General features: G+C 48.4%; 1 protein-coding gene across 7 annotated transcripts in view; it reads right to left on the reverse strand.

Annotated features, from left to right (window-relative positions):
* The window catches only part of DTNB (dystrobrevin beta), a 158,747-nt gene that overhangs the window by 91,067 nt on the left and 39,712 nt on the right, over positions 1–27,968 (reverse strand). For all 7 annotated transcript variants that reach the window (XM_077176406.1, XM_077176407.1, XM_077176404.1 and 4 more), the window contains 2 exons: positions 25,004–25,128; positions 5,386–5,463 (listed from right to left, as the gene is read on the reverse strand). In XM_077176406.1, coding sequence (XP_077032521.1) covers positions 5,386–5,463; positions 25,004–25,128 — 203 coding nt within the window. The remainder of the gene's footprint in view (positions 1–5,385; positions 5,464–25,003; positions 25,129–27,968) is intronic.

Here is a 27,968-nt window from a genome sequence, read left to right on the forward strand (position 1 = left end):
CTATCCTGACAGCTTCCTGCAGCAGGACCTCAGGGGATGGAGCCAAACCCAGTGGAAATTGCAGAAAAAATGGGGTTTTTTATGTTTTTAAAAAATTATTTATAAATATAATAATATATAAAATTATGTATAAATATAATATAATAATATACAAAGTTACAAAGTTCTTTATAAATAACTGTTAACAGATAATCTGTGTTTCTGTGCTCTCCTGACAGCTTCCTGCAGCAGGACCTCAGGGGATGGACCAAAACCCAGGGGAAATTGCAGCAAAAAAAGGTTTTTTATATTTTTAAAAGTTATTTATAAATATAATATAATAATATATAAAGTTACAAAGTTATTTATAAATATAATATGATAACATATAAAGTTATTTATCAATGACTTTTAACAGATAAATAACTGTTTCTGTGCTCTCCTGACAGCTTCCTGCAGCAGGAGCTCAGGGGATGGAGCCAAACCCAGGGGAAATGCAGCAGAAATGGTGTTTTATGTGTTTAAAATGTCTTTTTTTAGCCCAGACAGGGGGCACGAAGGCACAGCAAACAGGAACTCCCTGCTCTGCCCCCTCTGAGGAGCCAGAACCCCCAATCTCACACACACAAACACTTTTCTCCTGGGTTACGAGCAGGGACACAGCCAAAACTGGTTAAAAAGAGTTTAAAAAGGGGAATTTCGAAAGAGTTTAAAGAGCCACAAGATTTTATTATCATTCTTTTCTATTTCCCTATCCTTTCCTCTTTCCTTTCCCTTTCCCCTTTCCTTTCCTTTCCTTTCCCTTTCCTTTCTCCTTTCCTTTCCTTTCCTTTCCTTTCCTTTCCTTTCCTTTCCTTTCCTTTCCTTTCCTTTCCTTTCCTTTCCTTTCCTTTCCTTTTCCTTTCCTTTCCTTTCCTTTCCTTTCCTTTCCTTTCCTTTCTCCCTTCCTTTCCTTTCCTTTCCTTTCCTTTCCTTTCCTTTCCTTTCCTTTCCTTTCCTTTCCTTTCCTTTCCTTTCCTTTCCTTTCCTTTCCTTTCCTTTCCTTTCCTTTCCTTTCCTTTCCTTTCCTTTCCTTTCCCTTTCCTTTCCTTTCCTTTCCTTTCCTTTCCTTTCCTTTCCTTTCCTTTCCTTTCCTTTCCTTTCCTTTCCTTTCCTTTCCTTTCCTTTCCTTTCCTTTCCTTTCCTTTCCTTCCTTTCCTTTCCTTTCTTTTTCCTTTCCTTTCCTTTTTCCTTTCCTTTTTCCTTTCCTTTTTCCTTTCCTTTCCCCTTTCCTTTCCCCTTTCCTTTCTCCTTTCCTTTCCTTTCCTTTCCTTTCCTTTCCTTTCCTTCCTTCTTTCCTTTCCTTTCCTTTCCTTTCCTTTCCTTTCCTTTCCTTTCCTTTCCTTTCCTTTCCTTTCCTTTCCTTTCCTTTCCTTTTTCCTTTCCCTGAAATTTCCTTGAAATTTCCTTTTCCTTTACCTTTTCCTTTCCCTTTTCCTTTCCTTTTTCCTTTCCTTCTGATGAAATCCTTTCTTCTATTTTTTCACTATTGGTAGTTGGGGTGTTAGGAGGAGTTGTGTTTTAGTGTTTATTATTTTTGAGGTGGTTTGGATTTTTTATAGGTTGTTAATTTTTTTTTTGTTGGCTTTAGACGTTTTGTAGTTTTGATTTTAAAATTTTAGTGGTTGGTTCTGAGTTTCTTGAGGTATTTTTTGTTAAAGATTTTAGGATAAAATATGGGGTTTGGTTGTAGAGTACATTTTTTATATTTGGGGTTGTTTTGACTGGGTTAAGTGTTATTGTTTGAGTGATTTTTTGTTTGATTTGGGCAGGACACGACCTCTGCTCCCACTGCAAACCCAAGGGATTTTCAGATTTTCTGGAAACCCAAGAGATTTTCAGATTTTCCCAGAGGTCCAAGAGACTCCTGGGAATCTCTGCTGCTCTTTGCTGATGCCCTTTCAGTGCTCCCCAGTGTTGTTGTTATTATTATTATTATTATTATTATTATTATTATTATTATTATTATTATTATTATTATTATCATCATCATCATCATTATCATTATCATTATTTAATATTATATTATTTTCACATTATATTATTTTTACATTATTTATTTTTATTATACTATATTTTTATATGATATTATTTTCTATTATATTTTCTATTATATTATTTTTATGTTATTATTATTTTATATTATTGTATTTTTTGGTTTTAAGTTACTGTATTATTATTTAATGCAGTTTTTGTGTAATAGGAAAAAATGGTTTTGTTTATGGTTATATAAGAAAAGAGTTTAGTTAAAGGTTATTTTATTATTTTTTATTTAGGTTTTTAAATTTTTTAAACTTTTTTATTTGTTTAAACTTTTATTATATTGATTTTTTATTTTATGTTTGTGTTTTTAATTTAAATTAAGGAGGTTTAATGTTTTAGAAAGTTTTTATTGTTTTTATTTAAGTTTTTACTGTTTTATTGTCCTGAGGATGCTCAGGGTTAATGTTTTAGAAAGTTTTAATTTAATTTTTTATTTAAGTTTTTTATTTTTGTTTTATTGATTGTTTTTATTTAGGTTTTTATTGATTGTTTTTATTTAAGTTTTTATTTTTGTTTTATTTATTGTTTAAATTTAATGGGTTTTTTTTGTTTTATTTATTGCTTCTATTTAAGTTTTTATTGTTTTATTGTCCTGAGGATGCTGAGGGTTAATGTTTTAGAAAGTTTTTATTGAAGTTTTAATTTCTTTGTTTTATTTATTTAATAAATAACATTTAAAAACAAATATTTAATAAATAAATTTTTATTTAATAAATAAAATTTAAAAGAAATATTTATTTATTTTATTTAAGTTTTTATTGTTTTATTGCCCTGAGGATGCTCAGGGTTAATGTTTTAGAAAGTTTTTATTGAAGTTTTAATTTCTTTGTTTTATTTATTTAATAAATAACATTTTAAAACAAATATTTAATAAATGAATTTTTATTCAATAAATAAAATTTAAAAGAAATATTTATTTATTTTATTTAAGGTTTTATTGTTTTATTGCCCTGAGGATGCTCATGGTTAATGTTTTAGAAAGTTTTTATTGTTTTTATTTAAGATTTGTTTTTTTTCTGGGATTCTGGGGTTCTGACATCAGACAGAGCTGTGGGAGCTGCCAGAGCAGGGGAAAAAGGGATTTTCCAGGGAAAAAAAAAAAAGGATTTTCCCAGGGAAAAGGGGATTTTCCAGGGGGAAAAAGGGATTTACCAGGGGGAAAAAAAAGGATTTTCCAGGGGAAAAAAAGGGATTTTCCAGGGGTAAAAGGGGATTTTACAGGGAAAAAAAAGGGCTTTTCCTGTCCCCTCCCTGCCAGGTGCACTTGCAGGAGCCAGGTGAGGGATGGATCCAGGCCCAGGCTGCTCCAAAGTGGGGAATTCCAGCCCAAAAAGGGCTGGGAAGGTGCTGAGAGACACAGGGAGGCTCCTGCAGGAGTCTGAACCTGCCTGGGGACAGAGGGACAGGGACAGAGGGACAGAGGGACAGGGACAGAGGGACAGGGACAGAGGGACAGGGACAGAGGGACAGAGGGACAGGGACAGAGGGACGGACAGAGGGACAGAGGGACAGGGACAGAGGGACAGAGGGACAGAGGGACAGAGGGACAGAGGGACAGGGACAGAGGGACAGAGGGACAGAGGGACAGGGACAGAGGGACAGGGGGACAGGGACAGAGGGACAGAGGGACAGAGGGACAGGGACAGAGGGACAGAGGGACAGGGACAGAGGGACAGGGACAGAGGGACAGAGGGACAGAAGGACAGGGACAGAGGGACAGGGACCGCAGCGGGAGGGGAAAGATCCGTTCCTGGAGGGATTTCAAATCAATTCATTCGAATCAATTAATTCAAATCAATGAATTCAAATCAATGAATTCAAATCAATTAATTCAAATCAATTAATGAACTGCTGCCTGCCCAGGGCTGGCCCAGGGGCCAATGAGGCTCAGAGGGGGCCTGGAAATGGCCCAGCCAGGGAGCCAGGGCACCCCAGAAGCCCAGAATGCAACAACTCCAGAACCCCCAAAATATATATAATATATAATAAACATTATATATATATAATATATAATATATAATATATAATATATAATATATAATATATAATATATAATATATAATATATATTTGCATTTATTTGTATTTATTTATTACCCAACTCTGTCAAGCACAGCTTGCACCTCGCTCAGCAGGAACATTTATTTACTTAAATATAATATAATATAATGTAATGTAATGTAATATAATGTAATGTAATGTAATATAATATAATATAGTGTAATAAATTGTAATCTAATATAATGTAATATAATATAATATTTATTTATAATATTTATTTGTTTGTTTGTTTCCCAGCTCTGCCCAGCACAGCCTGCAGCTTGCTGCTCAGCAGGAACATTAATATAATATAATATAATATAATATAATATAATATAATATAATATAATATAATATAATATAATAATTATAATATAATGTAATATAATGTAATATATTATAATGTAATATAATATAATGTAATGTAATATTTTTATTTATAATATTTATTTATTTGTTTGTTTGCTTGTTTGTTTGTTTGTTTGTTTGTTTCCCAGCTCTGCCCAGCACAGCCTGCACCTCGCTGCTCCCCTCAGATTAATTCCTTGGGCAAGTGAAAGTCACCAAAGTCACCATTCCTGCCCTGGAGAGCTCATCCCAGCACCATTCCCAGCCCAGGAGCTGAGCTGGGTCACCTGAGAGGTGACACAGGGACAGGGCCTGGCACACCTGGGGTGTGACACAGGGACAGGGCCTGGCACACCTGGGATGTGACACAGGGACAGAGCCTGGCACACCTGAGAGGTGACACAGGGACAGGGCCTGGCACACCTGGGGTGTGACACAGGGACAGGGCCCGGCACACCTGGGGTGTGACACAGGGACAGGGCCTGGCATACCTGGGGTGTGACATGGGCACAGGGCCTGGCAAACCTGAGAGGTGACACAGGGACAGAGCCTGGAATACCTGGGATGTGACACGGGCACAGGGCCTGGCACACCTGGGGTGTGACACAGGGACAGGGCCTGGCACACCTGGGATGTGACACGGGAACAGGGCCTGGCACACCTGAGGGGTGGCACCGGGCACACAAAACCAGCTGGGAAAGGCAAAACCTGCTCAGGAGCTCCCTGGCACAGCCAGGAACAGAAACCCTTGGAGAGGGCACCTCCTGCAGGGCAGCCTGCCAGAGAGCTGGCACAGCTGGCACAGCTGGCACAGCTGGCACTCCCTGTCCCTGCCCAGCTGGCACCCCTGGCACCCCTGGCACCCCTGGCACCCCTGGCACTCCCTGGCACCCCTGGCACCCCTTGCCCAGCAGTGAGGCAGGTGAGGCCCCTGTACCTTTTGGTTGGCGTGGGTGCTCCCGAGGACACGTGGGTGACCAGGGCCTCGTTCATGTTAGCCACGGGCCTGGGGGGGCTGCAACACACAGAGAGATGGTTAGAGAGAGAAAATGCGAATGGGAACAGCCAAAAACTGACAGGGAGATTGTTAGAGAGAGGAAATGTGAATGGGAACAGCCAAAAACTGACAGGGAGATTGTTAGAGAGGGAAAATGCAAATGGGAACAGCCAAAAACTGACAGGGAGATTGTTAGAGAGAGACAATGCAAATGGGAACAGCCAAAAACTGACAGGGATCCTGTTAGAGAGGGAAAATGCAAATGGGAACAGCCAAAAACTGACAGGGATCCTGTGAGAGAGGGAAAATGCAAATGGGAACAGCCAAAAACTGACAGGGATCCTGTTAGAGAGGGAAAATGCAAATGGGAACAGCCAAAAACTGACAGGGATCCTGTTAGAGAGAGAAAATACAAATGGGAACAGCCAAAAACTGACAGGGATCCTGTTAGAGAGAGAAAATACAAATGGGAACAGCCAAAAACTGACAGGGATCCTGTTAGAGAGGGAAAATGCAAATGGGAACAGCCAAAAACTGACAGGGATCCTGTTAGAGAGGAGGAAATACAAATGGGAACAGACAGGGATCCTGTTAGAGGGCAGGAAAACAACCAAAACCAGACAGGGAGACTGTGAGAGAGAGAAAAACAAATGGGAACAACCCAAAACAGGCAGGGATGCTGTAAGAGGGCAGGAAAACCATCAGGGACAGCCCAAAACAGACAGGGATGCTGTTGGAGAGGAGAAAATACACAAGGAAACAACCCAGCATGGACAGGGAACCTGTTAGAGAGGAGAAAAACGACCCAAAACAAACAGGGATCTTGTTAGAGAGCAGAAAATACAAAAGGAAACAGCCCAACACTACCAGGGATCCTGTGAGAGGGCATAAAAACCACCAGGGACAGCTCAAAACAGACAGGGATCCTGTTAGAGAGCAGGAAATACAAATGGAAACAACCCAACACAGACAGGGATCCGGTTAGAGAGCAGGAAAACCAACAAGGAAACAACCCAGGACAAACAGGGATCTCCTGTTAGAGAGGAAAAATACAAAAGGAAACAGTCCAACACAGACAGGGATTTGATTAGAGGGTAGAGAAACAACCCAGCAGTGACAGGAATCCTGTTAAAGAGCAGGAAAACAACCCAAAAGAGACAGGAATCCTGTTAGAGAGCAGGAAATACAAATGGAAACAACTCAACACAGACAGGGATGCTGTTAGAGAGCAGGAAAACCAACAAGGAAACAACCCAAAAGAAACAGGAATCCTGTTAGAGAGCAGAGAAACAACCCTACACAGACAGGGAGCCTGTTAGAGGGCAGGAAATACAAATGGAAACAACCCAACACGGACAGGGATCCTGTTAGAGGGCAGAGAAACCACCCTAGACAGACAGGGATCCTGTTAGAGGGCAGGAAAACCACCAGGGACAGCCCAGCACTGCCAGGGATCCTGTGAGAAATGAGAAAATAGAAAAGGAAATAACCCAGGACAGACAGGGATCCTGTTAGAGAGCAGAGAAACGAATAGGGACAAGCCAGCAGTGACAGGGATCCTGTTAGAGAGCAGAAAATACAAATGGGAACAACCCAGCACAGACAGGGATGCTGTTAGAGGGCAGGAAAACCAACAAGGAAAGAACCCAGGATAAACAGGGATCCTGTGAGAGAGCAGAGACACTACCCAGGACAAACAGGGATCCTGTCAGAGAGGAGAAAATACAAAAGGAAACAGCCCAACACAGACAGGGATTTGATTAGAGGGTAGAGAAACAACCCAGCACTGCCAGGGATCCTGTTAGAGGGTAGAAAATACAAAAGGAAACAGACAGGGATCCTGTTAGAGAGCATAAAAACCAACAAGGAGAGAGCCCAGCACTGCCAGGGACCCTGAGAGAGCAGAAAAATACAAAAGGAAACAACCCAGAAGTGACAGGGATCCTGTTAAAGAGCAGGAAAACCAACAAGGAAACAACCCAACATGGACAGGGATCCTGTGAGAGAGCAGAGAAAACACCCTACACAGACAGGGATGCTGTTAGAGGGCATAAAAAGCCACCAGGGACAGCCCAGCACTGCCAGGGATCCTGTGAGAAATGAGAAAATACAAAAGGAAATAACCCAGGACACACAGGGATCCTGTTAGAGAGGAGAAAATACGAAAGGAAACAGCCCAACACAGACAGGGATTTGATTAGAGGGTAGAGAAACAACCCAGCAGTGACAGGGATCCTGTTAAAGAGCAGAAAAACAACCCAAAAGAGACAGCAATCCTGTTAGAGAGCAGGAAAACCAACAAGGAAACAGCCCAGGATAAACAGGGATCCTGTGAGAGAGAGGAAAACAACCCAGAACAGACAGAGATCCTGCTAGAGAGGAGAAAAACCACCAGGGACAGCCCAGCACTGCCAGGGATCCTGTGAGAGATGAGAAAATACAAAAGGAAACAACCCAGAAGTGACAGGGGTCCTGTTAAAGAGCAGAAAAACAACCCAAAATAGACAGGAATCCTGTTAAGGAGCAGAAAAACAACCCAAAAGAGACAGGGATCCTCTTAGAGAGCAGGAAATACAAAAGGAAACAGGCCAGGATAAACAGGGCTGTTAAAATCCTGTTAAGAGCAGGTAAACAACCCAACAGTGACAGGGATCCTGTTAAAGAGCAGGAAAACCAACAAGGAAACAACCCAATGTGGACAGGGATCCTGTGAGAGGGCAGGAAATACAAAAGGAAACAGGCCAGGATAAACAGGGATCCTGTTAGAGAGCATAAAAAACCACCAGGGACAGCCCAGCACAGCCAGGGATGCTGTTAGAGAGCAGAGAAACAACTCAGGATAAACAGGGATCCTGTTAGAGGGCAGGAAATACAAAAGGAAACAGCCCAAAAAAGGCACAGGACTGGGTTTGTCCCTCTGAGACACTCCTGAGAGCCATGAAAAAATAGCCTGGAAACACCTAAAATACTTAAAACAGGGGTTTTTTCAACTATTGAAATTAATATTAAAATGAAAAATATTCTGGATTCAGCTACCAAGGAAGGATTTTTGTGACTTGATAACCTCAGCAGGAATCCAAACTATCAATGCAGGAGAGTGGTCAGCAGGGAATGGTCAGTGAGGGAATGGTCAGTGAGGGAATGGTCAGTGAGGGAATGGTCAGCAGGGAATGGTCAGCAGGGAATGGTCAGTGAGGGAATGGTCAGCAGGGAATGGTCAGCAGGGAATGGTCAGTGAGGGAATGGTCAGTGAGGGAATGGTCAGCACGGAATGGTCAGTGAGGGAATGGTCAGTGATGGAATGGTCAGTGAGGGAATGGTCAGCAGGGAATGGTCAGTGAGGGAATGGTCAGCAGGGAATGGTCAGTGAGGGAATGGTCAGTGAGGGAATGGTCAGTGATGGAATGGTCAGCAGGGAATGGTCAGTGAGGGAATGGTCAGTGAGGGAATGGTCAGTGAGGGAATGGTCAGTGAGGGAATGGTCAGTGAGGGGAATGGTCAGTGAGGGAATGGTCAGCAGGGAATGGTCAGCAGGGAATGGTCAGCAGGGAATGGTCAGTGAGGGAATGGTCAGCAGGGAATGGTCAACAGGGAATGGTCAGTGAGGGGAATGGTCAGCAGGGAATGGTCAGTGAGGGAATGGTCAGCAGGGAATGGTCAGTGAGGGAATGGTCAGCAGGGAATGGTCAGTGAGGGAATGGTCAGTGAGGGAATGGTCAGTGAGGGAATGGTCAGCAAGGGAATGGTCAGTGAGGGAATGGTCAGTGAGGGAATGGTCAGCAGGGAATGGTCAGTGAGGGAATGGTCAGTGAGGGAATGGTCAGCAGGGAATGGTCAGCAGGGAATGGTCAGTGAGGGAATGGTCAGTGAGGGAATGGTCAGCAGGGAATGGTCAGCAGGGAATGGTCAGTGAGGGAATGGTCAGTGAGGGAATGGTCAGTGAGGGAATGGTCAGTGAGGGAATGGTCAGCAGGGAATGGTCAGTGAGGGAATGGTCAGTGATGGAATGGTCAGCAGGGAATGGTCAGCAGGGAATGGTCAGTGAGGGAATGGTCAGCAGGGAATGGTCAGTGAGGGAATGGTCAGTGAGGGAATGGTCAGCAGGGAATGGTCAGCAGGGAATGGTCAGCAGGGAATGGTCAGTGAGGGAATGGTCAGCAGGGAATGGTCAGCAGGGAATGGTCAGTGAGGGAATGGTCAGTGAGGGAATGGTCAGTGAGGGAATGGTCAGTGAGGGAATGGTCAGCAGGGAGTGGTCAGTGAGGGAATGGTCAGTGAGGGAATGGTCAGTGAGGGAATGGTCAGCAGGGAATGGTCAGTGAGGGAATGGTCAGTCAGGGAATGGTCAGTGAGGGAATGGTCAGCAGGGAATGGTCAGTGAGGGAATGGTCAGTGAGGGGAATGGTCAGTGAGGGAATGGTCAGTGAGGGAATGGTCAGCAGGGAATGGTCAGTGAGGGAATGGTCAGTGAGGGAATGGTCAGCAGGGAATGGTCAGTGAGGGAATGGTCAGTGAGGGAATGGTCAGTGAGGGAATGGTCAGCAGGGAATGGTCAGCAGGGAATGGTCAGTGAGGGAATGGTCAGTGAGGGAATGGTCAGCAGGGAATGGTCAGTGAGGGAATGGTCAGCAGGGAATGGTCAGCAGGGAATGGTCAGCAGGGAATGGTCAGCAGGGAATGGTCAGTGAGGGAATGGTCAGCAGGGAATGGTCAGCAGGGAATGGTCAGTGAGGGAATGGTCAGCAGGGAATGGTCAGTGAGGGAATGGTCAGCAGGGAATGGTCAGTGAGGGAATGGTCAGCAGGGAATGGTCAGCAGGGAATGGTCAGTGAGGGAATGGTCAGTGAGGGAATGGTCAATAAAAAGGATTTCAAGCACAGCTCAGATCAGCTCTGGCCTTCTGGGACTGCCTCAGTTTCCTTCCTGAGCCAGGCACAAACCCCTCCCTGCCTGGAGGTTGGGGTAACCTCATTTCCCAGGCTGTGCAAAGCAATTAATGAATGAATGAATTAATTAACTCTGGAAATGGGACGGGGCTGAGGAGGAAAAGGTGTTTTTGGGAGCAGGTGGCAAAGGCCCTGCAGGGCTTCTGCTCCAGCCCCCGCCCCAGGGTGAGGAGGAGCTTGAATATTCACAGCTGGACACGGGAGGAATTACATGGATTAAAGGAGGAATTAATTAATTAATTAAATTCTTCCCACAGTTTGGTAAGGAAAAATCACGGATGGGTAAGGAAAAATCAGGGATTGGAGAGGAAAAATCAGGGATGGGTAAGGAAAATCAGGGATGGGTAAGGAAAAATCAGGGATGGATGAGGAAAAATCAGGGATTGGCGAGGAAAAACCAGGGATTGGCGAGGAAAATCAGGGATGGGTAAGGAAAAATCAGGGACGGGTAAGGAAAAATCAGGGATTGGTGAGGAAAATTCAGGGATGGGTAAGGAAAATCAGGGACTGGTAAGGAAAAATCAGGGATGGGTAAGGAAAAATCAGGGATGGGTAAAGAAAATCAGGGATGGATGAGGAAAAATCAGGGATGGGTAAGGAAAAATCAGGGATGGGTAAGGAAAATCAGGGATTGGTGAGGAAAATCAGGGATGGGGAAGGAAAAATCAGGGATGGGGAAGGAAAAATCAGGGATTGCTGAGGAAAATTCAGGGATGGATTAGGAAAAATCAGGGATGGATGAGGAAAAATCAGGGATGGGTAAGGAAAATCAGGGACTGGTAAGGAAAAATCAGGGATGGGTAAGGAAAATCAGGGATTGGTGAGGAAAATCAGGGATGCGTAAGGAAAATCAGGGATTGGTGAGGAAAATCAGGGACGGGTAAGGAAAAACCAGGGATGGGTAAGGAAAATCAGGGATGGGTAAGGAAAATCAGGGATTGGTGAGGAAAATCAGGGATGGGTAAGGAAAATCAGGGATTGGCGAGGAAAACCAGGGACTGGTAAGGAAAAACCAGGGATGGGCACTGGAGGTGCCCCAGCAGGGCCAGCAGAGGGGACAGGCTCTGCCCTGGCCCTGCTGCCACCCCAGCTCAGCTCTGAGCTCCCCAGGTGCCTCCATGGAGCTGCTCTGTGCCCTGCCCTGTGCTCCTGGTGCCACTCAGCCCAAAGCCAGCCCCGCAAAGGAGGCAGAGGAAAATCACAAACAGCTTCCAGTCCACCAACAATGTAGGTTAAAGACGTCTCATCCCAAAATAGCAGCCTCGGTTTTTGCCAAAGGGAAACGTTTCCCACGTTTCCAACGCGTTGGGATCTGTGGCAGGGCCTCCCCACCTGCCTGCTCCGTGTGCCTGGGCAGGAGGCTCAGGGATTGATCCCTGTCCTCTGGGAAACTGCAAACCCGGGGGGTTTTAGCAGCAGGAATGACCAATTTCAGTGTTCATTCCACTGGGTCTGTGGTCATTTTAAAGAGAGTTGAAGGTGATTCTGCTCGGGTGGTCAGAAATAAATTAAAGAGAAGTTAAAGAACAATCATAATCCTGAGAATCTGAACAGATAATTGGGATTTCACCCACCAGAACTGAGGAAAATCAACCCCCGAGGGCTACTGCAACACCCGGTGCTGATCAATACCATTTACTGCACACACTGCCGCGTTCCTGAGCCGTTTTGTCACCAAACCCCTGCTGGGTTTTACCTCACACCAACTCCTGTGAGCGCCTCATCCCCGGCGGGGCAGGGAGCAGCTGGGAATGGAGCAGCAGCACCTGGCCAGAGGCCACCGAGCCCCAATCCCCTCTGCAGGCCGGGCTGGGAAACGCGAACCTGCTGCCCCCGGGGATGGAGCCATCCACAACCCCGGGAAACGCGGCTGGGGAGGGGGCTCAGGGATGGGGAAGGGAAAATCAGGGATGGGGAAGGGAAAATCTGGGATTGGGAAGGGAAAATCAGGGATTGGGTAAGGAAAAATCAGGGATTGGGAAGGGAAAATCAGGGATTGGGGAAGGAAAATCAGGGATTGGGAAGGGAAAATCAGGGATTGGGAAGGAAAAATCAGGGAAGGAAAAATCAGGGACGGGGAAGGGAAAATCAGGGATGGGGAAGGGAAAATCAGGGACGGGGAAGGGAAAATCAGGGATGGGGAAGGGAAAATCAGGGATTGGGGAAGGAAAAATCAGGGATTGGGGAAGGAAAAATCAGGGATTGGGAAGGGAAAACCAGGGATTGGGAAGGAGAAATCAGGGAAGGAAAAATCAGGGATTGGGAAGGAAAAATCAGGGATGGGGAAGGAGAAATCAGGGAAGGAGAAATCAGGGATTGGGAAGGAAAAATCAGGGATGGGGAAGGAGAAATCAGGGAAGGAGAAATCAGGGATTGGGAAGGAAAAATCAGGGATGGGGAAGGAAAAATCAGGGATTGGGAAGGAAAAATCAGGATTTGGCAAAGAAAATTGCTCGGAGCTGGGGAGGGGGCTCTGCCCTGCTCTGCTCGGAGCTGGGAAGCAGGGAAGGGGAAAGGGAATGTTTGGGGTGTTCCCTGTGCTGGGCTGCCCGGACAGAGACTCTGAGAACAGCCTGAGAACACCCCAAAAATACCCTGACTACAGCCCGAGAACAGCCTGAGCACATCCCAAACACACCCCGAGAATACCCTGAGCACACCCCAAAAACACCCCAAGAACACCCTGAGCACATCCCAAACATACTCTGAGCACACCCCGAAAACAGCCCAAAAACACCCCAAGAACAGCCCCAAAACACCCCAAAAACATCCTGAGCATATCCCAAACATACCCTGAGCTCACCCCGAGAACAGCCTGAGAACAGCATGAGAACACCCTGAGCACACCCCAAACATACCCTGAGCAAACCTCGAGCACACCCCAAAACCACCCTGAGCACACCCCAAACATACCCTGAGCACACCCCAAAAACACCCCAAGAACACCCCAAACATACCCTGAGCTCACCCCGAGCACACCCCGAGGTCACCCCTGTCCGAGCAGCCCCTCCATCCCTCTCCCATCCCCTCCATCCCTCTCCCATCCCCTCCATCCCTCTCCCATCCCCTCCATCCCTCTCCCATCCCCTCCATCCCTCTCCCAGCCCCTCCATCCCTCTCCCATCCCCTCCATCCCTCTCCCATCCCCTCCATCCCTCTCCCTTCCCCTCCATCCCTCTCCCAGCCCCTCCATCCCTCTCCCATCCCCTCCATCCCTCTCCCATCCCCTCCATCCCTCTCCCATCCCCTCCATCCCTCTCCCGGCCCCTCCATCCCTCTCCCATCCCCTCCATCCCTTCCCGGATGGCTCCTCCGTCCCTCCAAGCCGTTCCTGCATTCCTGTCCGGGCTGATCCTCCTGCATCCCTCGGAGCCAACCCTACAAAGCTCTGAGAGCCGACCCTACTACAAAGCTCGGAGCCTACAAGGCTCAGAGAACCGATCCTACACTGTTCAGAGCTGACCCTACAAAGCTCAGAGCCGATCCTACGAAGCTCAGAGAACCGATCCTACAAAGCTCAGAGCCGATCCTACAGGGCTCGGAGCCGATCCTATAAAGCTCGGAGCCCACCCTATAAAGCTCAGAACCGATCCTACAAAGCCCGGTGCCGACTCTACAAGGCTCAGAGAACTGATCCTACAAAGCTCAGAGAACCGACCCTACACAGCTCAGAGAGCCGACCCTACACAGCTCGGAGCCGACCCCACACAGCCCCGAGCGCTGTCCCCGGCTCCGGGAGCCGCTCCAGGGCCGTTCCCAGCCGCCGGACCCCGCTCCGGGCCGGTCCCGCCGCTCCTCGGGCCGAGCCCGGCCGGGAGGACCCAGAGCGGCCCCGGAGCCCCTGGGAGGGACCGGGCGAGGCCCGGGGCACGCACCTGCCCCGCCCGGTGCCCGCTGCTGCCATCCCGGCCCGGGGCACGCACCTGCCCCGCCCGGTGCCCGCTGCCGCCATCCCGGCCCGGGGCACGCACCTGCCCCGCCCGGTGCCCGCTGCCGCCATCCCGGCCCGGGGCACGCACCTGCCCCGCCCGGTGCCCGCTGCCGCCGCTGCCGCCGCTGCCGCCGCCGCTCATCCCGGCCCGGCTCCATCCCGGGGATGCGCGCACCCCCGCGCTGTCTCCATGGCAACGGGGCCGCCGCGGGAGCGCGCATGGCCCGGCCCCGCCAGCGCCGCCCGGAAAATGCGCTCGGGCTGTTCGGGGGGGAGCCGGCCTCGAAATGTGGATTATTAATATTATTTCTTCTTTTTTTTAATCATTTTTTATTTTTTGTTTTTTTAGTTTTAATTTAAATTTTCCTGGTTTTTAAGTTTTCGCAGCAACTGCCTCAAAATATTATTATTATTATTATTATTATTATTATTATTATTATTATTATTATTATTATTATTATTATTATTATTGCTGTTGTTGTTTTTATTATTTTTATTTATTAATTTTAGTTTTAATTTTCCTGCTTTTTAAGGTTTCACAGCAACTGCCTCAAAATATGTCTTATTATTATTTTTTAAATAATTTTTCAATTTTTTTTTAGTTTTAGTTTTAATTTTCCTGCCTTTTAAGTTTTCACACCAACTGCCTCAAAATATGTTTTATTATTATTACTTTTTTTAAAACATTTTTTCAATGTTTTTTAGTTTTAGTTTTAATTTTCCTGCCTTTTAAGTTTTCACAGTAGCTGCCCCAAAATATGTATTAGTATTATTATTTATTGTTTTTAAAATTATTTTAAAATTTTTAAACTTTTTTCTTTAGTTTTAGTTTTAATTTTCCTGCCTTTTAAGTTTTCACAGCAGCTGCTCCAAAATATGTATTAGTATTATTATTTATTGTTTTAAAAATTATTTTTAAATTTTTAAAGATTTTTTTTTAGTTTTAATTTTAATTTTCCTGCCTTTTAAGTTTTCACAGCAACTGCCTTAAAATATGTCTTAGTGTTATTATTTATTATTATTTTTCCTTTTTTTTACTTTTAATTTTCCTGCTTTTTAAGTTTTCACAGCAACTGCCTCACAATATGTCTAATTATTATTATTTATTATCCTATTATTATTATTTATTATTTTTCAATCATTTTAAGATTTTTTTTTAGTTTTAATTTTAATTTTCCTGCCTTTTAAGTTTTCACAGCAACTGCCTTAAAATATGTCTTAGTGTTATTATTTATTATTATTTTTCCTTTTTTTTACTTTTAATTTTCCTGCTTTTTAAGTTTTCACAGCAACTGCCTCACAATATGTCTAATTATTATTATTTATTTTCCTATTATTATTATTTATTATTTTTTCAATCATTTTAAGATTTTTTTTTAGTTTTAATTTCAATTTTCCTGCTTTTTAAGTTTTTGCAGCAAGTCCCTCAAAATATGTCTTCTTATTATATTATTAATTATTTTTCAATTTTTTTTTTTTTTAGTTTTAATTTTATTTTTCCTGCTTTTTAAATTTTCATTTCTTACAAATGTTTTCTAAATCTACCCCATGTTGCTCTCTTGGAGGGAGGAGGAAACAGCCCACAGCCACCTCCAAGGAGTTCTTTAACAAACAAACAAACAAAGAAACAAAAAGATGATCACAGAATGAAAAAACAGCTTGGAAAAGACCCCCAAGCTCACTGAGTCCAACCTGACTGACCTCCTGTTTATTTCACTCCAATCTTCCCCCTGAATAAGTTAATTTAAAATAAATTAACATAAAAGTACAAAACTTATCTTCCAGTGCCACCCCAGCCTGGGGCAGGGATTCCTCTCAGTGCCCCAGCCCGGCCTTGGGCACTGCCAGGGATCAGTTAGTTTAAAATAAATTAACATAAAATACAAAACTTCATCTTCCACACCCAATACTCATCATGAGAAATGTACCCACAGCAAGGGGAGAGGAAAAGCTGCGCTTTAGGGGGGAATATTCTCCTGAACCCACAAAGTTCCACAGGCAGGGATTCCTTCCACTGCCCCAGCCCAGCCTTGGGCACTGTCAGGGATCAGTTAATTTAAAATAAATTACTATAAAAGTACAAAACTTATCTTCCACACCCAATATTCATCATGAGAAATGTACCCACAGCAAGAAGAGCTGGAAAAGCTGGGCTTTAGGGGGGAATATTCTCCTGAACTCATCCAGTGCCATGGGCAGGGATTCCTTCCACTGCTCCAGCCCGGCCTTGGGCACTTCCAGGATCACTCTGGGAATTCTGTGCCCCCAGGCTCACAGGGAGGAACTTTAATGCCATAAATCCATTTCCAGTGGGTTTATGGCATTAAAGAGGAAAAGTTACAACTTCCCTTGGCTGTTTATCCCAGCTCTGTCTGACCAGGAGATTCCTGGCTGGGATTAGTTTGGCTTCAGCCTAAGGACAAGCCCAGGGCTGGGTCCTGCAGGGTTAGCACAGGCCCAGGAGTGCAGGCACAGCTCTGGGAGGATGATGATGGTCACTGAACCAATGCTGGCCCCTCCTGGGACTGGGGAGGTCACAGAGCCCCTCAGCAGCACTGCCAGGGAGCAGCCCTGTGGTACCGGCAATGGGCTGGGGCAGGATGGGTGAATTCAGGAGAATTCAACAAAAATCCGAAATAAATCCCTCAGAATGAAAATAAACCCTCAGAAATCCAAAATAAACCCCTCAGAGTTAAACCCCAGAGCTGGGGGGGGGGGGGGGGGTCCCTGTTCCTTCTGCTGGGTGATATCCCAGTATCCAATATCCCAACAGCTCAATATCACAGTATCCAATATCCTATATCCCATATCCCAACATCCCATCTCTCGATATCCCAGTATCCCAACATTAAATATCTCAGTATCCCATATCCAATATCCCAGTATCCCATACCCAGTATCCCAGTATCCAATATCTCAACATCCCAGGATCCAATATCCAGTATCCCAGTATCCCAATATCCAATATCTCATATCCCAAAATCCAGTATCTCATATCCCAATATCCCATATCCCAATACCCAATATCCAGTATCCCTTATCCCAGTGTCCAAATATTCTACTGTCCCAAAATTGCAATATCCAATATCCTATATCCCAATATCCCCTATCCCAGTATCCACTATCTCAATATCCAATATCCCAGTATCCCAATATCCCTATATCCCATACCTCATATCCCAATACCCAATATCCCATACCCCACACCCCAATATCCCATACCCTATATCCCGTATCCCATATCCCAATATCCTGTATCCCAATATCCCATACCCCATATCCCAATATCCCATATGCTATACCCCAATGTCCCATACCCCAATATCCCAATATCCCATATCCTATACCCCAATATCCCATACCCCAAACCCCAATATCCCATATCCTGTACCCTATACCCCAATATCCCATATCCCAATACCCCAATATCCCATATCCTATACCCCAATATTCCATACCCCATACCCCAATATCCCATATCCCCATACCCCATATCCCAATATCCCATATCCTATACCCCAACACCCCATACCCCAATATCCCATATCCCATACCTCAATATCCCATACCCCATACCCCAATACCCCATACCCCACATCCCCTATCCCAGCAGCCCTCCCTCCGTCCCTGCCTGGCTGTGCCCAGTGCCTGCCCCAGGGAGCCACGAGAGGAGCTCAGGTGCAGCCAGGGCAGCTGCACACAGCAGGGACAGAGCTCCTGACACACAGCCTGATCCTGCTCCAGATCCTGCTCCTGTTCCAGATCCTGGCACACAGCCTGCTCCTGCTCCAGATCCCTGATCCTGCTCCAGATCCTGCTCCTGTTCCTGCTCCTGCTCCCAGATCCTGCTCCTGCTCCTGTTCCTGTTCCAGATCCCGACACAGCCTGCTCCTGCTCCCAGATCCTGACACACAGCCTGCTCCTGCTCCTGCTCCTGTCCCAGATCCTGACACACAGCCTGCTCCTGCTCCTGTTCCTGCTCCTGCTCCCAGATCCTGCTCCTGTTCCTGCTCCTGCTCCTGATCCTGCTACAGATCCCTGATGCTGCTACAGATCCTGCTACAGATCCCTGATCCTGACACAGATCCCAGATCCTGTCCCAGATCCTGCTACAGATCCCTGATCCTGCTCCCAGATCCTGCTCCCAGATCCTGCTCCTGTTCCCAGACCCTGCTCCTGTTCCAGATCCTGTCCCTGCTCCCAGATCCTGACCCACATCCTGCTACAGATCCCAGATCCTGCTACAGATCCCAGATCCTGCTACAGATCCTGCTCCTGCTCCCAGATCCTGCTACAGATCCCTGATCCTGCTACAGATCCTGCTCCTGCTCCCAGATCCTGCTACAGATCCCTGATCCTGCTACAGATCCTGTTCCTGCTCCCAGACCCTGTCCCAGATCCTGTTCCTGCTCCCAGATCCTGCTACAGATCCCAGATCCTGCTACAGATCCTGCTCCTGTTCCAGATCCTCCTACAGATCCCAGATCCTGTCCCTGCTTCCAAATCCTGCTACAGATCCCGCATCCTGTCCCAGATCTGCTCCAGATCCCGCTCCCAAATCCTGTCCCTGCTCCTGCTCCTGTCCCTGCTCCTGCTCCTGCTCCCAGATCCTGCTCCTGCTCCTGTCCCAGATCCTGCTCCTGCTCCTGTCCCAGATCCTGCTCCTGTCCCAGATCCTGTCCCTGCTCCTGCTCCTGTCCCTGCTCCTGCTCCTGTTCCAGATCCTGCTCCCCCCGCTCCTGCTCCCAGCCCTGCAGTGGAACAGCAGAAAAACACTCCTTGAAAAACCAAACTCCCAGTGCCAGCCCTGCCATGGCAGGGACACCTCCCAGTGTGCCAGGGTGTGCCAGTGTCCATCCTGGCCTTGGGCACTGCCAGGGATCCAGGCTGGGCACCCTGTGCCAGGGCCTGCCCACCCTGCCAGAGCACAATTCCTCATTCCCAAATCCTGTCCAGCCCTGCCATGGGGTGGCTGTGCCACCTCCATTACACTTTAAAACCAAAGATTTAATGTCAGAAATTTGCATTAGGTGAGTCTGGAGTCAGATCCCGAACCCCACAGAGGTGATGCAGCACTTTGAATGATTCCTCCCAGAAAAAGTGACCCATGCCAACACCACCTCTGCTTTCCCAATCACACCCAACCTCCAGGTGCCACCATTCCCCATCCCAACTCTGCCAGCCCAGAGAAAGGGCAGCCTCTGAGCTGACACCTAAACCCAACCATGATCTGCATGGAATTACCTCCAACAGCCAGGAAACTCCACCAGACACAGAATCCCTGGAAAGGGAAAGGAAAAGGGAAAGGGAAAGGGAAAGGGAAAGGGAAAGGGAAAGGGAAAGGGAAAGGAGGAGGAGGAGGAGGAGAAGGAGAAGAAGGAGAAGGAGAAGGAGAAGGAGAAGGAGAAGGAGAAGGAGAAGGAGAAGGAGAAGGAGGAGAAGGATCCTTCCCAGCCCAATTTGTGCCCCATCCCCACCTTGTCCCCAGCCCAGGGCACTCAGTGCCACATCCAGGAATTCCCAGGACACCCCAAACCTCCCTGGGCAGCCCCTGCCAAGGCCTGAGCCCCCTTTCCATGCAGAAATTCCTGCTGGTGTCCACCCTGAGCCTGCCCTGAGGCCATTTCCCCTGTCCCTGTCCCCTGGGAGCAGAGCAGCAGCTACAATCTGGAGGAGGATGCAGGGAGATCAGGGAATGCAGAATGCCCCAAACCAGCAGGAAATTGCAGAATTTCCATTTTTGCTATCCATTTTTGCTGTTTTTGCCTGGCTGCAGGAATGCAGGTGAACACTCCCTTATTCCTGGAAAAGGGAGGGAAGCAAATCCCTGATTCCCTCAGGGATGTACATCTGGGGCTCCAGCAGTGGATCCAGCAAAATCCCTGACTCTGAGGCTCCATTAACATTTCTGTCTGCATTTTTCCTATCTGCTAAAGCAGTGAGAAACACTGAGATAACAGAGCTTCCATCACACAGCCTGACTGCAGTTCTGAGGGGATTTAAAACCACTCCTGACCTGGTCTTAAAGGTTCAGTGGTGCAGATTCCTATTGGCTTTGCTGGGAAATGTCCCAGCAAAGGCAGGAATGATGAATGGGACTCCATGCTCTCAGCAGGCTGATTTATTACTTTATGATGCTATATTATAAAAAAGAATACTGTACTAAACTGAAGAATACAGAAAGGATACTTAGTAAATGCTAAAAAGATAATAATGAAGACTTGTGACTCTATCCAGAGTCTCGACACAGCTTGGCCCTGATGGTCTTGAAGGTCTCTTCCAACCCAGTGGTTCTGGGAATTCTGTGAATTTGGGAATTTTGGAAATTCCCAAGGACCAGGGAGGTGGTGGAGTCCCCATGCCTGGGTGTGTTTAACAAAGCCTGGATGTGGCACTGGGGGCCAGGGTTGAGTTGAGGTGTTGGGGATGGGTTGGACTCGATGGTCTTGGAGGTCTCTTCCAGCCTGGGGATTCTTTGGGAATTCTGGGAATTCTGATCCCCACCTTGTCCCCAGCCCAGGGCACTCAGTGCCACATCCAGGTGACACCTGCAGGGATGGGCACCCCAAACCCCCCTGGACAGCCCCTGCCAAGGCCTGAGCCCCCTTTCCATGCAGAAATTCCTGCTGGTGTCCACCCTGAGCCTGCCCTGGCCCAGCCTGAGGCCATTTCCCCTTGTCCTGTCCCTGTTCCCTGGGAGCAGAGCCCGACCCCCCCTGGCTGTGCCCTCCTGGCAGGGACTTGTGCAGAGCCACAAGGGCCCCCTGAGCCTCCTTTGCTCCAGGCTGAGCCCCTGCCCAGCTCCCTCAGCCCCTCCTGGGGCTCCATTCCCTGCCCAGCTCCCTCAGCCCCTCCTGGGGCTCCATTCCCTGCCCAGCTCCTCCCTCACAGCTCATTGCCCCTGCACCAAACCACTCACAGCAACTCCTAACTCATTGTTTACATTCCTTCTACCCACTTTTGTGTTTCCTCCCTCCCTCAAAGAGCTCAGTTGGGTTTTTCTCCCCTCCCAAGCCTTGTTTTCCCTGGAACCTTTGGCCAAGTATTGTTAAACTCCGCTAGTTATTAATATTTCATTCTCTGTTTACTCAGCTGCAGCAGAGCTCAGCTTTTCTGCAGCCTCTCCCCCTGTTTATTTGTGGGTGCTGATGATTCCCTCACCCCAATCAAACACAATCCACCCCTGGGCACCCCAGAAGTGGCTCCCTGGGGCCTGCAGCAATTCCTGCATGGAGATGGGTTCCAGCAGAGAACCCCCCCTGCCTACAGCCCCTCAAACCAGGGGGCTTCATTGTTATTTTTGTTGTTTTGCTATTTTTGTTCTTTCAGTGGTGCCACAGCAGCCCAAAGGCCTCGTGTCCCTCACACGGACCCCAGTGGGTCCCTTTTTGTCCCTGGGATGTCCCTGGGATATCAATCCCCTGCTCCCAGGGCTCCTCTGTCCCAGAGCTGTCCTTGGGCCACCAGGCCCCATGTCCCCATCCTTTGCTTTTTAGGGCATTGGGTTTACATGTAATTAAAGCTGGCAGCACACAGCAGATGCCTCTGAGCTGCTGCCAGGGGTGGCCCTGTCCCCACTGTCCCTGTCCCTGCAGGAGGTGTGACATGTCCCCACTGTCCCTGTCCCCACTGTCCCTGCCCCTGCAGGAGGTGTGACATGTCCCCACTGTCCCTGTCCAGCCCTGTCCCCATGTCCCAGTCCCTGCAGGTGCCCAGCCCTGTCCCCATGTCCCTGTCCCCATGTCCCTGGCCCTGCATGAGGTGCCCAGTCCTGTCCCCACTGTCCCTGCCCCTGCAGGAGGTGTGCAGCCCTGTCCCCACTGTCCCTGTCCAGCCCTGTCCCCATGTCCCTGTCCCCACTGTCCCTGTCCCTGCAGGTCCCCATGTCCCTGTCCCCACTGTCCCTGCAGGAGCTGTGCAGCCCTGTCCCCCCTGTCCCTGCAGGTGCCCAGCCCTGTCCCCATGTCCCTGTCCCCGTGTCCCTGTCCTCATGTCCCAGTCCCTGCAGGAGCTGTCCAGCCCTGTCCCCACTGTCCCTGTCCCCATGTCCCTGCAGGACCTGTCCAGCCCTGTCCCTGCAGGAGCTGTGACATGTCCCCATGTCCCAGTCCCAGCCCTGTCCCCATGTCCCCATGTCCCCGCCCTGTCCCCACTGTCCCTGCAGGTGCCCAGCCCTGTCCCCATGTCCCTGCAGGAGCTGTGACATGTCCCCATGTCCCCATGTCCTCGCCCTGTCCCCACTGTCCCTGCAGCAGGTGCCCAGCCCACAGGGAAAAACACGAGTGGATTCCAATCTGATGGGACTGGAAACAAAAGGTGTTTGTGGTGAGGCTGAGCTGGGCCCTCCCCTAAATCCAGATTTAGGGCTATGGTGGGCTCCTGGCCAAGGCAGTGCCAGGTGGGAATGGAGAGGCAGTGATGGGAAAGGAAAGGAAATGCCAGGCTGGGAAGGAAAGGCAGGGATGGATCAGGAGGGAAAGGCAGGAATGGGTTGGGAAGGAAAGGCAGTGATGGGTTGGGAAGGAAAGGCAGTGATGGGTTGGGAAGGAAAGGCAGTGATGGATTGGGAAGGAAAGGCAGTGATGGATTGGGAAGGAAAGGCAGTGATGGGTTGGGAAGGAAAGGCAGGAATGGGTTGGGAAGGAAAGGCAGTGATGGGTTGGGAAGGAAAGGCAGGAATGGGTTGGGAAGGAAAGGCAGTGATGGATTGGGAAGGAAAGGCAGGGATGGGTTGGGAAGGAAAGGCAATTCCAGGTTGGGAAGGAAAGGCAATTCCAGGTTGGGAAGGAAAGGCAGGAATGGGTTGGGAAGGAAAAGCAGTGATGGGTTGGGAAGGAAAGGCAATTCCAGGTTGGGAAGGAAAGGCAGGAATGGGTTGGGAAGGAAAGGCAGTGATGGATCAGGAAGGAAAGGCAATTCCAGGTTGGGAAGGAAAGGCAGTGATGGATCAGGAAGGAAAGGCAGTGATGGGTTGGGAAGGAAAGGCAGGAATGGGTTGGGAAGGAAAGGCAGTGATGGGCTGGGAAGGAAAGGCAGTGATGGATTGGGAAGGAAAGGCAGTGATGGATTGGGAAGGAAAGGCAATTCCAGGTTGGGAAGGAAAGGCAGTGATGGATTGGGAAGGAAAGGCAATTCCAGGTTGGGAAGGAAAGGCAGTGATGGGTTGGGAAGGAAAGGCAGTGATGGATCAGGAAGGAAAGGCAGGGATGGGTTGGCTGGGAATTGCATCCCAGTGCTGCTCCTCCTCACCCTCTCCTACAGATGGGAACAGTTTCCCCCAGGCTCTGTGGGACACTGGGATTGATCTGCAGACTGACTGCAGCTTGGTTGGGTCTTTGTCTCTCAGTTTTTACCGTGCAGGTGAAGGGTGACAGAGTGGGGAAGCAGAGTGGCCTCAAGCTGCTCAAACCAGCAGCAGGGCAGGGGTTTTCCATCCAGCCCACCCCTCCAACAGCAGGGTGACAACAAGGCCATGGAGAGGGACATGGGCGTGAGGGCAAGGCCCCTGGGCTGGCCCATGGTGCTGTTTGGAGAATTTCATTTACAATAAATGAGAAATCAGAGCCTGACCCAACACAGGAGGAGTGAGAGGTGCCACTGGTGGGGACAGGGAGGTGACAGGCAGGACACAGCCAGGCCTGGCTGCAGCTGCACCAAACCCCTCACAAGCACAGCCCCAGAAGGTTCTCCTGAGAAACATTCACACCAACAGAGCAGAGGAAAAAACCTGAAACGTTTACACCAACACAGCAGAGAAAAACCTGAAACATTGACACCAACACAGGAATGAAAAACCTGAAATATTTACACCAACACAGCAGAGAAAAACCTGAAACATCGACACCAACACAGCAGAGAAAAACCTGAAACATTGACACCAACACAGCAGAGAAAAACCTGAAACATTGACACCAACACAACAGAGAAAAACCTGAAACATTGACACCAACACAGCAATGAAAATCCTGATATTCTCTGCAGGCCCAGGGCTGCTCGCTGCCCCGAGCCCAGGGCTGGGGAGGGGGCTCAGGGGGACTCACAAAATGGGGGGCAGGTTTGGGGGTCAGGAGGGAGCTCAGGGGTGAGGAGGGGGCTCAGGGGTACTCAGACGATGTGGGGGGCTCAGGAGGGGCTCAGGAGGGGCTGAGGGGGGCTCAGGTACCCACATGACAGGAGCCAGGTCTGGGGGGTCAGGGCTGGGGAGGGGACTCAGGAAGGGGTTCAGGGGTACTCACACCATGTGGAGCAGGTCCAGGGGCTCAGAGGGGGTTCAGGGGGGGTCTCAGGGGGTTTTAGGGGGGCTCTCAGGTACTCACACGATGTGGGCCAGGTCCAGGGGTTCAGGGGGGTCTCAGGGGGGCTCGGGGGGCTCTCAGGTACTCACACGATGTGGGCCAGGTCTGGGGGCTCAGAGGGGGTTCAGGGGGGCTCAGGGGGGTTCAGGGGGTCTCAGGGGGGCTCAGGGGCTCTCAGGTACTCACACGATGTGGGCCAGGTCTGGGGGCTCAGGGGGGGTTTAGGGGGGCTCAGAGGGGGTTCAGGGGGGCTCAGAGGGGGCTCAGGGGGCTCTCAGGTACTCACACGATGTGGGCCAGGTCCAGGGCCTCAGGGGGGGCTCAGGGGGGCTCAGGGGGGTTCAGGGGGGTTCAGGGGGGGTTTTAGGGGGCTCTCAGGTACTCACACGATGTGGGCCAGGTCCAGGGGCCTCTCGGGCTGCTCGGGGAAGAGCGGGCGGGGCGGGTCCCGGCTGGGCACGCAGCCCAGGGAGCGGCTGATGGCGTGGGTGAGCTTCTTGGCTGGGGATTTCTGGGGAAACACGGGGAAATGGGGGTGCACAGGTGAGAGGGGATTGTACAGGTGAGAGGGGATTGCTGGGGAAAAAACAGGGGAAATGGGATTGCACAGGGGACAGGGGATTGCACAGGGGAGAGGGGATTGTACAGGGGAGAGGGGATTGTACAGGTGAGAGGGGATTGTACAGGGGAGAGGGGATTGTACAGGTGAGAGGGGATTGTACAGGGGAGAGGGGATTGCTGGGGAAAAACACATGGGAAATGGGACAGCACAGGGGAAATGGGATTGCACAGGTGAGAGGGGATTTCTGGGGAAAAAACAGGGGAAATGGGATTGTACAGGTGAGAGGGGATTGTACAGGTGAGAGGGGATTGCTGGGGGAAAAACAGGGAAATGGGATTGTACAGGTGAGATGGGATTGCACAGGTGAGAGGGGATTGCTGGGGAATAACACAGGGGAAATGGGATTGCACAGGGGAGAGGGGATTGTACAGGTGAGAGGGGATTATACAGGGGAGAGGGGATTGCTGGGGAAAAAACAGGGGAAATGGGATTGTACAGGTGAGCCTGGGATTGCACAGGTGAGCCTGGGATTGCTGGGGGAACAAGCACAAGTGAGGGGAGGGATTTCTGGGGAAACAACACAGGTGAGCCCAGGATTACACAGGTAAACCCAGGGGTTTCCAGGGGAACAAGCACAGGTGAGCCCAGGATTACACAGGTGAAACAGGGATTGCTGCACAGGTGAGATGGGGATTTCTGGGGGGACAAGCACAGGTGAGCCCAGGGGAACAAGCACAGGTGAGTACAGGAATGTTACCCCCGTGGATAGAGTGACAAAACTGTCCTTTGTCCCCTTAAAAAGGAAATAAGCCCACAAGTTTCTCTCCTCAATTAGGTGAAAAGACACCTCATAAGACCTGGGGGGGCTTCACCTCAAACTTAAGGACAGCCAATTGGACAGGAACCAAAAAGTCCCACCTGAGCAATTCACTAGAAAAAGAAGAGACCAAGGAAACCAATCCCTTTTGTGAGGTGTTTTACCAGGACCTCTTGCACCTGGCTCAGTTTTTCTCTGTAAAGAGTTTTGTTATTTTGCTTTTTATTAAAACCTTTTTATTTCCAACACCACCACAGAAGCCATCCTGCTGATTTTATGCCTTCTGAGGTAGCTGAGCTGTCTTGGGTGTGAAATAAATCTCCAAGAGTTTATGAAATAAATCTCCAAGAGCCTATGAGGCCTGGCTGGAGGAGACCCACATTTCACCTGAGCTGGAACCAGCACAGGTGAGCCCAGAATTTTGGGGGAAGAAGCACAGGTGAGTATAGGAATGTTCCCCCTGTTGATGGAGTGACAAAACTGTCCTTTGTGCCCTCAAAAAGGAAATAAACACAGAAGTTTCTCTCCTCAATAAGTAAAAAGACACCTCATAGGACCTGCGGGACTTCACCTCAAACTTAAGGATAGCCAATGGGACAGAAGCCAAACTGCCTGAGCAATTCACTAGAAAAAGAAGAGAACAAAGAAATTGATGGCTTTTGTGAGGTGTTTTACCAAGAGCAAAAACCTCTTACACCTGGCTCAGTTTTTCTGTTTGTTATTTTGCCTTTTATTAAAACCTTTTTGTTTCCAACACTGCCACAGATGCCATCCTGCTGATTTTATGCCTTCTGAGGTATAATATTATATATATATATATATAATATAATATATTTTATGCCTAGCTGAGCTATCTTGGGTGTGAAACAGATCTCCAGGAGCTTTTGAGGCCTGGGTTGAGGAGACTCAGATTTCAGGATCTGGGGGTTCCTGGGGGAAGCAGCACAGGGGAGCCCTGGGAGGAAGGGCAGGGCAGGCACTCACCCCTGGGACAGGCAGCAGAGGGCACAGGAACAGGAATGCCCAGCACCCCTGGGAAATCAGGGCCCTGGGGAGCGAGTCCTGGGAGGCTCTGGAGGCCTCTGACGGTGGAAATGGAAAGTTTTAACAAAATGATGGAAGATTAGGAGGCAAACCAATTACCTGGGGGCTCTCTCAGGAATTAATCCCAGCCCATCCCATGAAGGGATTTTCACATCACTCTCTGAACACTGAATGGAGGGGGCGTTTTGAGGGCAGGAGCAGCCACTTGCCAAATTCCTGTCCTCTACAGGCACAGCCAAAGTGGGGCAGCGCTGGCACAGGCAGGAGTGGCTTGGGCTCCTTTCACAAGTGGTGCTAAATGATTATTGTTGCTGCTAGAAATGGAGGGATGGGACTATTTTCAAGCTAAGACCAAATTTATTTCCTTAATAAATATAAATATTAATCTCAGAGGTTGTGAGATTTTAGAGGAGCAAGCATTTGGCTACAGTTTCTTCATTAAAGGCAATTTGTAATCAACAGAGAGCTGCCACAGGATTTATTTTGCCTTTTTAACCTATCACTTTCACTGACTTGTGCTGCACCATGGATACTTTTATCTAATGGGCTTTTAGCTCTCAGGCTTTTATTGTAACTTCTGAACTCTCAGTTTATTCTACACAACCACACCCCTACACATTATAAACCCTTCACTATTTTACCCAACACAGTTTCTCACTTATTTAAGGCATATTCTTACTTACAACCATAGAAACACACATGTATGATTTTTTTGCTAAATGTCTGTGTATTGTATTTTTACATTTACATTTTACATTAATCTAAGTGTCTTCTAAGGCTACAAATTAAACTGTTTACAGTCTGTAGAAGTTTTTTTTTTATTTTTTTGATTCTCACACTAAATGGCCTCACAGGACTGGTGGTCCTTGGCAAGGCTGGTGACAAGTGTTGCCACACCCACAGGAATGACCAAAAATGGGGTTTAAAT

This window comes from Agelaius phoeniceus, chromosome 3, assembly GCF_051311805.1.
Source record: "Agelaius phoeniceus isolate bAgePho1 chromosome 3, bAgePho1.hap1, whole genome shotgun sequence".
Taxonomy (NCBI): Eukaryota; Metazoa; Chordata; class Aves; order Passeriformes; family Icteridae; genus Agelaius; species Agelaius phoeniceus.